Source organism: Monodon monoceros, unplaced genomic scaffold (assembly GCF_005190385.1).
Source record: "Monodon monoceros isolate NGI ecotype Baffin Bay Population unplaced genomic scaffold, NGI_Narwhal_1 Super_Scaffold_12, whole genome shotgun sequence".
Taxonomy (NCBI): domain Eukaryota; kingdom Metazoa; phylum Chordata; class Mammalia; order Artiodactyla; family Monodontidae; genus Monodon; species Monodon monoceros.
The window spans coordinates 157,626,494-157,637,711 of record NW_021703768.1 but is presented as its reverse complement, the minus strand read 5'-3'; the positions used below and the strand labels follow the sequence as shown (position 1 = coordinate 157,637,711).

Here is an 11,218-nt window from a genome sequence, read left to right as displayed (position 1 = left end):
GGAGGCGGGGCTTGGGCGGGACACCGAAGACCATGGCCCGCAGGTGTCACTTGTTTATTTATATTAAGTCCCTGGGTAAGTGCAACTTCTCAATTCCTTAACGTCCCTTTCCCTCCTGGGTTCCACAAGGGGTAGCTGGGCTGCTCTCCCAAAGGGCATAGTGGCCGGGAGGCACCCTGATCGGCGAGCGGTCACCCCGTTACAAAGCTGGTTCGGGGCACTGTATGCCTGTGTGCAGGTCAGGCCCAAACCCACTGCTCCAGGACCTGGCCTTCCACAGAGGGCAGTACTGGTCGCTGTTGTGTTTTCTCCCAGTGTGTGCGACTTCGTTTTAATTTAAAAATCAAAGTTGCAAAGATAGACGCGTGCATTGTAATCAGTGAAAGCACGTGAAGACTCTTAAAGGAAAAAGTTGTCAGCCTTCCTGTGACAGGAGACCCCAGCACCACCCCAGCCCTGCATTTACTTCTCTTGGGTGCACACCCAGAGCTGGAATCACTGGATCACGTGGCGATCCTACATTTTAATTTTTTGTTTTTGTTCATTTTTTGAGAAGGGCAAAACATTAATATATTTTTTGTAACTTTTATACAGTTTTCAAAGTGTGCTTTCCATTTACAGTTATTACCAAATATTGGCAATATTGCTCATGTCCTACAGCACATCCCTGAGCCAGTCTTACACCCAACAGTTTGTACCTCCCACCCCCGACCCCTATCTTGCCCCTCTCCCCCTCCACTGGTAACAACTAGTTTGTTCTCTATATCTGTGAGTCTGCTTCTTTTTTGTTGCTGTATTTTTTAGATTCCATAGATGACCAGGATCATACAGTATTTATCTTTGTCTGACTTATTTCACTTAGTGTAATACCTTCCAAATCCCTCCATGTTGATGCAAATGGAAAAATTTCCTTTTTTATAGGTAATATTCTATTATATATATGTACCACGTCTTTATCCATTCATCTGTTACTGGACACTTAGGTTGCTTCCGTGTCTTTGCTATTGTAAATAGTGCTGCTCTGAACACTGGGGTGCATGTATCTTTTTGAATTAGTGTTTTTGTTTCTTTTGGATATATACCCAGGAGTGGAATTGCTGGGTCATATGGTACTTCTATTTTTAGTTTTTGCAGAAACGTCCTTATCGTTCTCCATAGTGGCTGCACCAACTTACAGTCCCACCAACAGTGTAGGAGGGTTCCCTTTTCTCCACAACATTCTCACCAACAATTTTATTTGTAGACTTTTAGATAATAGTCATTCTGACAGGTGTGAGGTGATACCTTATTGTGATTCTGATTGGCATTTTTCTGGTGATTAGTGATGCTGAGCATCTTTTCATATGCCTGTTGCCCTGTGTTTAATTTTTTGAGGAACTGCCAGACTGTTGTCCACTGTGGCTGCCCCATTTCCCATTCCCACTAGCAGCGAACAAAGGCTCTGATTTCTCCACATCCTCCATTGTTATTTCCTGGGTTTTGACAGTCGTATACCCATGGACATGTGGTGTTGGATTTGACCTCATGGTTGGATGATGGAAATGCAACGCCTCCACCTCAAGAACCAGCCCCGCCGGTCTCACTTGCTTCTCAGGGAATCTGAACCCCTCGGGTCCAGGCTGACCCCAGAGCATAGACAGTGGGTCTCTGGGAGTTACTTGGCCAGAGCCAAGGACTGTCCTCAAGAGACTGGTCCAGAGGCCTGACCGGGAGGGTGGCCGTGACCCGGGGTGCTGGCGGCAGACGCAGAGACGAGAGGCCAGGAGGCCTGGATGGGAGGGACGGGGGCTGCCCAGCTCCTCTCCCGTTGGGCTGGGCGCTGCTCCTTTGAAATAAACTCTTTGCCCAGGCCTGCTGGCCCAGTCCCCAAGCAGACGCCTTCTCCTGCCCGTCTCCACAAGGTGAAAGATAGAAATTAAACCAGGAGGGGCCATGTGAGGACCTTGAAAAGACTTTCGGAGGCAGGGTCTCTCTGCCCTGCAACTGCTGCTATCGGGGCCAGTGCATTCTCTGTGGGGTCATCCTGGGCACTGCGGGGTGTGGAGCAGCATCCCTGGCCCCGCCCACTCATGCCAGGAGACCCCCCCCCCCAGTCGTGACAACCACAGATGTCCCCAGCCAAGCATTCCTGCAAGCTAATATGAGGCATTCATGGCACTTACCTTGGGCAGAAAATTTAGTGGGCGCCAAAAACTTCAAGATTAATGGCAGTTAATGCAATATTTTAACAATCCGAAATGAATGCAAACAATCCATGATGAACAAAATGTCAAAAAAATTTTTAATTTTATTGTATAGTTGATTTACAATGTTATGTTTAATTTCCGCTGTACAGCAAAGTGACTCAGTCATACATACATATTTTTTTCATATTCTTTTCCATTATGGTTTATCACAGGATATTGAATGTATTTCCCTGTGCTATATAGTAGGAACTTGCTATTTATCCATTCTATATATAATAGTTTGCATCTGCTAATCCCAAACTCCCACTCCATCCCTCCCCACCCTTGGCAATCACAAGTTTTTTCCTCTGTGTCTGTTTTTCTTCTGTAGATATGTTCATTTGTGTTGTATTTTAGATTCCACATATAAGTGGTATCATATGGTATTTTTCTTTCTCTTTCTGACTTACGTAGTATGACAGTCTCTAGTTGCATCCCTGTTGGCTTCAAATGGCATTCTTTTTGATGGCTGAGTAGTATTCCATTGTATATGTACCACAATTTCTTTATCCATTCATCTGTCGATGGACATTTATGTTGTTTCCATGTCTTGGCAATTGTATATAATGCTGCTATGAACATTGGGGTGCCTGTAACTTTTCAAATGATAGTTTTGTCTGGTATATGCCCAGGAGTGGGATTGCTGGATCATATGACAATTCTATTTTTTGTTTTTGTTTGGCCACACCATGCGGCTTGTGGGATCTTAGGTCCCCGACCAGGGATTGAACCGGGGCCCTCAGCAGTAAAAGCACGGAGTCCTAACCACTGGACTGCCAGGAAGGTCCCTATTTTTAGTTTTTTAAGGAATCTCCATACTGTTCTCCATAGTGGCTGCACCAATTTACGTTCACACCAACAGTGTAGGAGGGTTCCCTTTTCTCCACACCCTCTCCAGCATTTATTATTTGTAGACTTTTTAATGGTGGCCATTCTGACTGGTGTGAGGTGGTAACTCACTGTGGTTTTGACTTTAATTTCTCTAATAATTAGCGATGTTAAGCATCTTTTCGTGTGCCTATTGGCCATCTTTGGAGAAATATCTATTTAGGTCTTCTGCCCATTTTTCGATTGGATTTTTTTTGTTGTTATTGAATTGTAGGAGCTATTTGTATACAAAATGTAAAAAATTTAAATACAGATTGAACAGTACTGTGCCATTTTAAAGTGAGACAAAATGAGGAAGATATGCCCTTTATACATTTTTAAAGCAATATTTACTGAACACCAACCTAGTACAAGACATTGTAGGAAGATATTTTTATTTTATTTATTTAGTTATTTTTTAATTTAATTTAATTTTAATTTATTTTCTGTTTTGGCCGCTCAGCGTAGCATGTGGGATCTTAGTTCCCCGACCAGGGATCGAACCCACACCCCCTGCATTGGAAGCACAGTCTTAACCACTGGACCACCAGGGAAGTCCCCCTTTATACAATATGTTTTTATGTAGTTTTTTTTTTTTAATACGTTTATTTATTTATTTATTTTTGGCTGCGTTGGGTCTTTGTCGCTTCGTGCGGGCTTTCTCTAGTTGCAGTGAGCAGGGGCTACTCTATGTTGCGGTGGCTTCTCTTGTTGCAGAGCACGGGCTCTAGGCACGCAGGCTTCAGTAGTTGCGGCTCGCGGGCTCTAGAGCACAGGCTCAGTAGTCGTGGCGCACGGGCTTAGTTGCTTCGCGACATGTGGGATCTTCCCGGACCAGGGCTCAAACCCGTGTCCCCTGCATTGGCAGGCGGATTCTTAACCACTGTGCCACCAGGGAAGCCCTCCATGTATCTTTTTGAATTAGAGTTTTCATCTTTTCCAGATATATGCCTAAGAGTGGAATCACTGTATCATATGGTAATTCTATTTTTAGTTTTTAAAGGAACCTCCAAACTGTTCTCCATAGTGTCTGCACCAGTTTACATTCCTACCAATTGGTATAGTGTTAGGAGGGTTCCCTTTTCTCCACACCCTCTCCAGCATTTGTTTGCAGACTTTTTAAAAATATTTATTTGGCTGCTTTGGGTCTTAGTTGTGGCACGCAGGATCTTTCGTTGCAGGCTTCTGGTTGGGGCACACAGGCTTAGTTGTCCCACAGCATGTGGGATCTTAGTTCCCCGAACTAAGATCGAACCTGCAACCCCTGCACTGCAAGGTGGATTCTTAACCACTGGACCACCAGGGAAATCCCTTATTTGTAGACTTTTTCATGATGCTTTGTGCTTTCCAAAGTGGCATGGCTTCCAGGAAATAAGCCATAGGTGTAAAATGTTTGTGCAGAAAAGTGTGTAGAACATGCCACTACTTGTGTTAAAATATACAAAGCTGCTGTGGACTGAAAGTGTCTCCCTGAAATGTATATGCTGACACCCTAACCCCCAGTGTGGCTGTATGTGGAGATGCCCCCCCCGAAACAATTAAGGTTAAATGAGGTCAGAAGGGTGTGGCCCTGGTCCCCTAGAATTAGCATGTCCTCAGAGTCCCTGGAGAGCTCACTTGCTCACGTCAAGGAGAGGCCACGTGAGGATGCAGTGAGAAGGGGGCTGTCTGCAGGCCAGGAGGCGGGCCCTCGCCAGGAACCAACCCTGCCAGAACTGAGCTCAGACTTCCAGCCTCCAGAACTGTGAGACATTCATTCTGTAGCTTAAGCTGCCTGGCCTGTGTTTTGTTGTGGCAGCCCAAACAGACTAATAAAATAGCTCTTCTTCACAAATAGAACGTTTCTAGAATTTTCCAGAACTTGGCAGGAGTTGGAGGGAACTGCCTGTATGCAGTATATCCTCGTGTACCCGCTCATTTTTGTATCCCCGGTGATGGTTTAACGCGTCTACAGGTTCTGATGTTCCTCCTTCAAGGCACAGAGCCTAATTCTCCTCCCGAATAAGGTGTGGAGCAGGAGATGGCCTGAGAGTCCTGAGTAGGTCATAAAAGGCACAGAGGCTCTTCCCTGCCTGCTCTCGGGCCGCTGTGTAGTAGAGAGGCTCAAGCAGCGTCTGGGAGGCCCACGTGGGGAGGAGCCACGTGAGGGGGCCTCCTGGAAGCCCCGACTCCCCACCCCGCCCCGGTGCCACCCTTCATCATGCAGCCGATGCCACTACTGCAACCTCATGAGGGACCCTCAGCCAAGAACCCCCCAGACAGATCACTCCCAAATTCTCACTGAGAGATAATGAATGTTTGTCTTGAGCCACTAGGTCAAGGGTAACTTTTTAAGGCAGCGATCGATAAAAACCCCGTGCAGGTATTATCCACTAAACATCTGAAGTAATCAAACCATGTCTGCCAGCCGCTGGGCAACTGCAGATTTGCAGTTTTGGAGTTGAAAGGCTCCCCGGGTCATCTGGGGCCCCTGGGCCTGCAGTCAACATAACCAAGCCCCAGCATGAGCACGTGCAGGCCAGCAGGTTTCAGGGTGAGGTTTAATGCCATGTGTGTTCACACACCAAAGTTATTTCCACCAGCGTAGGAAACCTAACTCGCGCCGTGTATTTCCTCGAGGTCAATCCCAAGAGCCTGGGCCGTTCCAGATGCAGATGGAAGGGGGCAGCACCACCAGACACCTGGAGGGGGAATGAAGCAGGGAGAGCAGCGGTTGCTGAGCGCCCAGTAAGAGCACTGACGCCGCCGACAGGCTCCAACACCAGATCTGGCTGTGCCACTTAGGAGTCTGTGAAATGGAGATGCGCGTGCACTCTGGGCTGTCGGGTGGGCAGCACAGCGCCGGGCTCGTCAGTGCTCACAGCAGCCCGCCCAGGGAGGCCAGCCTCCACTTTCCTGTCTGTAAAATGGGGCATCCCTCCGCCCCACCCAGGGTGCAGGCTCAGCCTCCAGGACTGAGCCCCGAGGGGCAGCGCCCACTCCCCAGCCCCACAAACCGAGGTTGATGGCTGGCAGCTCTGCGCCACCAGGCAGGAGGCTAGTGCAGGGCTCCGCCCTCAGGCAGGGTTCTCCAGGTGCCCCCAACACCTGCCGGCCCAGCCCTGGACCTGCGGGGGAACACTGCTCCTCTGCTGCTCAGGAATCCCGGGCTACACCAGCCGACAGCTGCTGAAACTTACCGGAGGGGTCCGAGGGGGATGGGTTTAATTAATCGTCCTTCTTGAACTTGCCGTTGATGTAGGGCACCCAGTCCAGAATCAGCCGCCAGTCAGTGGCCCACACCAGCCCCATGGCTCCCACGGTGCCCCACATGCCCACTGTGGGTAACCTGCAAGAACGGGGGGTCAGGCCTCACCCTCCCGGTAGTGTGGCCGGATCCCCCCCATCCCAAGCTGCCATTTATCAGGTGCCCACACCACCCCCACGCACCTGGCCCTGCCCAGCTTTGTGGACACATCCTGCTGATGACCCCGAGGGCAGGCACCAGGCAGGTGACCCTAAGGCAACTCCATTCCCATCTGCTTTCATATTAGGATATGCATGAGGGTTTTTTTAGTAAATTTATTTATTTATTTTTGGCTGCACTGGGTCTTCGTTGCTGCACATGGGCTTCCTCTAGTTGCAGTGCACGGGCTTCTCATTGCGGTGGCTTCTCGTTGCGGAGCACGGGCTGTGAGCGTGCGGGCTTCAGCAGTTGTATCACGTGGGCTCGGTAGTTGTGGCTCGCGGGCTCTAGAGCGCAGGCCCAGTAGTTGTGGCACACGGGCTTCGTTGCTCCGTTGCATGTGGGATCTTCCCGGACCAGGGCTCGAACCCGTGGTACCCTGCACTGGGAGGCAGACTCGTAACCACTGCGCCACCAGGGAAGTCCCTGATTAAGGTTTTATTTGAGGAATTCCACTAAAAAAAAAAAAAAAGCCCAAGCTTGTAAAGCATAAGGATATCTAAACTTTGCAGGTAGGCACGTTAATGTGGTTTGCAGCAGCTCGATCCCTGAGACAGCCGATGGACTGAGGGAGGTGTGAGTTATCAGGGTCCCTGTCTCACAGATGAGACCAAGGCACAGAGAGGGCAAGCCATGCCCCCGAGACACACAGCCCACCGGGTGCAGAGCCGAGGCAGGGACTCCAAGACCACCACACTCCACATTTACGTCCATTGATGGGCAGGGTCCAGGACGGCCCCAATAGTCCCACCTCCTGGTGTTCACACCCCTGTACAGCCCCTCCCCTTGAGGTCGGCAGGATCCAGTCACTCGCCTCTGATGAATCAAATATGAGAGATGATGGGCTGTCACTTCTTTCGTTTTGGTTTGGTTTTCTTTGGCCGCACCACACGGCTTACGGGATCTTAGTTACCCGACCAGGGATTGAACCCAGGCCCCGGAAGTGAAGGCGCCGAGTCCTAACCACTGGACCACGAGGGAATGTCACTTCTGAGATGGACTTTTAGAGACTGGCTCCGTCAGGGCGTGCTCGTTTGCTCTTACCCTCTCTGCGGGGAGCCAGCTGCTAGTTTGTGAGCTGCCCTGTAGAGGGGCCCCTGTGGCAGAGGATTGAGGGTGGCCCCCTGCTGCAACCACAGGTGTGACCTGGAAACACATCCTCCAGTAAAGCCTTCAGATGAGACACTGAGCAGGGGACTCAGCTGTGTTCCAATTCCTGACCCACAGTAACTGATAATGAATGTCTGCAAAGCTGCTGCATTTGGTGGGCTCTTTGTTATGCAGCGACAGAGAACTCTCACAGGCTCCATCGCTGGTCTGTGTAGAGGCAGAATTTGTGCATGGGTGCCCACTTCACCGGATCGCCATAACCTATGGGCCTGGGGTGTTGGGGTGGAGAGATGGAAGCAGCAACACCCCCTCCCCAACCTGCCTCACCAACGACACCCCCTGCTCCCTGGGGAGACCCTGGGGAGAGGCCCGTACAACTCAACTTTGCGCCTTGGTGGGGTCCCGGGTTATTGCTGCTTTTGGAACAGGCTCTGGGGCAGGTGTCACGAACAGAGAGGGAATCTTTCCTCTCACTGCCCAACAGCTTTGAGGGGTGTTGAGGTCAGAGAAGCCTGCCCTCAGGGAGGCCTCCACCGCCCGCGCCCCCCCCCCCGCCCTGCAATCATCCTGGCCACTCCCCTTGGGGCCCGGTGGAGCTCACAGAGAGGGAGGTGGCCACACACCTGACCTCCACAGGGCACCGAAGGTGATGATGCTGCTGACAGTCCCTCGTGGGACTTCGTTACACCTTCACCACCTCTCCTCCCCCTCCTCACAGGAAGACGCCCGGAGGAGCTGAGTGCAGAGTACCCAGCTGGTGAGCGCGGAGGCCCCGAGGCTGAAACCCCACAACTCCATAGTGTCTCCTGGGGGAGAGTCCCGCTTCCTGGCCTCAGGAAGCCAGTGTGGGTGGGACAGGACTGCACCCACCCCCTTTATTACTTTACATCAACCTCATGCCATGTATCACATCGGTTTAATTTTTTTCTGGTCCACGACCTAGAGCGTCAGCCAGGAAAGTTCCGTTTATCGCTGTGTCTCCGGCACCCGGCTCAGTGGTAGGTGCGAGCACACATCAGTTGCTCAGTGGGTGCTGCTGCCGACTGAACGAAACCCTGGATGAGGGGGTCGCTGCTCTGACCACGCGAAGATGGGGACGGACCGACAGCGCCCGGAGGCTCGAGCCGCCCGCGGTAGGGGCTGCAGGGGCCGCTGGCGGTCCCACCCGACGCCAGGGACGGACTTTCGTCCTGAGCCTGGGTCGCCCCAGCTGTAAAGCGCCACTGTCACTGTCCACCCGAAGGTCCCTGCCGGGGCTCAGGGACACGACTGCGGAGTACAGGCCCGCTGTTTCTCAGCGCCTCACGTCGTGTGCTCCCCAATCCCGGCTGCCACGTGGGGTCACCCCCATCCCACCCGCCTCCCACGGGGGTCAGTCAAGGACAGGCGCAGCCCTCGGCTTCACAACAACGTCAAACAAAAGCAAAGCCAGGAGCGCACAGGGTCAGTTTCCAGCCCCAGGAGCTGAGCCGGGGATGCTGGGCGCGGTCTAGGTGGGCACCATCGCGGCCCCCAGGCAAAGCGCCTCAGGATCGGGGGCCAGCCACTCGCGGGGCAGACCGCCGCGCCGCTCTGTGCCTCAGTTTCCCCATTTGGGACCTGGGAAGACAAGGGGTCCGGGGCCGGTAGCCGCATCCTCACCAGTTTCTGGCCAGCTGGCGGTAGCGCGGGCCCACGAACCGTTCCAACATAGCGGCGCCGTCTCAGCTCAGGGTGACCCTGGCCCCGCCGGCTCGGGCGCACTGCGCAGGCGCGGCCCCCGCAGCGCGCAGGCCCGCAGGGAGGCCCCGCCCCGCCCTGCCCGGCCCAGCCCAGCCCAGGCGGGCTGACCGCGCGAGATCCGGGGACCGCCGCCGCTGCGCGCGCAGACTCGGAAAATATTTGCACTCACTTCCGGGGAGGGCCTGAAGAACGCAGACTAGAGTGGGCGGGCCCGGGAGGCGGGGCTTTCTGACCACGTGACGTGAGTACGCGGGGTCTGCCTCTCCGCTCCGGCGGTCAGAGTGGCCCTAAGCTGCGCAACGTCCAGCGACTGTGGCCCGCGACATATGACTGGTGAGTTTGTGTCCTTATTACGTGCCAGAACTTTATTTACAGTTAAAGAAACAGGCCAAACAGGGAAGGGTTAAGCCCAGAGTCGCACAGAGGGGAAGGGTGGGATTTGAACTCCCTTTTGGAGTAATTAGGCGTTGTCACTGGACTCGCTGTGTGTGGGACCTTGGCCAGATGACAGCGCTTCCCCGAGCCTCGGTTTGCTGGCATTTTGTTGTCTGTTGCTCAGAGGCTCGGCGGCAAATTGTTTGCACGTTTCGATTGGGAGTGATTCCTCATTCCGGCAGCAGAGGGAGGCCTGGTTCCTCGCGCTGTCAACATTCAGGATGCCACCTGTTAGCTGATGGACCCAGGACAGGTGTGTTCTCCTCCCTCGGCTTTCCGCCGCCCCAGGCTCGCTCGGGCTCGCCTTCTCCTTTCACCGCCTCCGGGGTCCCAGCGTCGAATGCAGGCTTGGAGATGCGGACTGGACACCGTGGGGTTTGTCTGCCCAGCCCAGCCCATCCTGCTGGGATCGGCCCCTCGGCACCCTCCAAGACTGCGGTTCCCAGAGGGCTGCAGGTTCTCACCTAGCCCTGGCTTCCGACCATGGGGTTGGTTGGAGACCATGGTCTGGGCAGGAGGGGTGCTCGTTGCTATTGAGTTGGACATTGTTTCTCCGCCTTTCCAGTTGCCCTGGGATTTTTGAGCTTGGGATCAGAGAGGACCTGAATTAAGTCTCTGTCCTCGATGGAAACTTAAAAAGTGGGATGTAGGGGCCACCTACATTGTAGGTGAGAGATTGTAGAATCTGAGACAGAGATTAGAAATCATGAGACAGAGAACAGACCTGCGTGAAAAGATGAGCAGAGGTGGGCATAGAGGCCTTGGGGCTGCAGGTCCTGGATCCAGCAGTTTCTGAAGCTCTGCCGCATTGTTCCTTCTGCTTAATGCACTTCAGCTCACGAGGCAGAATGCTTTTCATTTCAAGTGATAAACGAAGAACAAAAACTGGCTTAAGAGAACAGAAGGAAGTTCTGTGGCATGTTAGATGGCTTCAGGCACAGCTGCATCCAGGAGTCTAGCAATATCATTATGAATCTTCTCTCTATCTCTCAGCTCTTCTTTCCTCTGTGTTGCCCTTACTCTGTGGTGAACTCTGAGCAGAGGCACCCAGAAACTCTTGGTTGACATTACAGCAACCCTTGCAGGAAGAGGGCACCTCTTTCCCAATAATCACAGAAAGTGCCCCTAAGCTGGTTCTCATTCACGTGCTGTGGAAACAGGGCAGAGTTGGCCCCTCTCATTTGAGGATGTGGGCTGAAATTGGAGGAGAATCCCCAAAAGAGAATACCAGGATTCTGTGACCAGAAGAGATGGTGGATAAGCAAGAACGGTTGGCCCCCCTCGCACCCTGCTGGCCCTCTGCCCTGGCCTCCTGGGTTCCATGCAGGATCCCTATCTGGCCCTCAGGAAACTGAACGACTTTTCTTGTTTTCATCAATGTGAAATTCACATAACATACAATTAACCATTGTAA

The 11,218-nt window shown here is 52.6% G+C and overlaps 1 protein-coding gene across 1 annotated transcript; it reads right to left on the bottom strand.

Annotated features, from left to right (window-relative positions):
• Positions 1–4,191: 4,191 nt before the first annotated feature.
• On the bottom strand, positions 4,192–9,457 carry LOC114893448 (cytochrome b-c1 complex subunit 10). Its single transcript, XM_029219234.1, has 3 exons — positions 9,289–9,457; positions 6,272–6,420; positions 4,192–5,773 (listed from the first exon to the last, which is right to left on the bottom strand). The coding sequence occupies exons 1-2, from the start codon at positions 9,336–9,338 to the stop codon at positions 6,300–6,302; spliced, it is 171 nt and encodes a 56-aa protein (XP_029075067.1). The 5' UTR covers positions 9,339–9,457; the 3' UTR covers positions 4,192–5,773; positions 6,272–6,299.
• Positions 9,458–11,218: the final 1,761 nt, after the last annotated feature.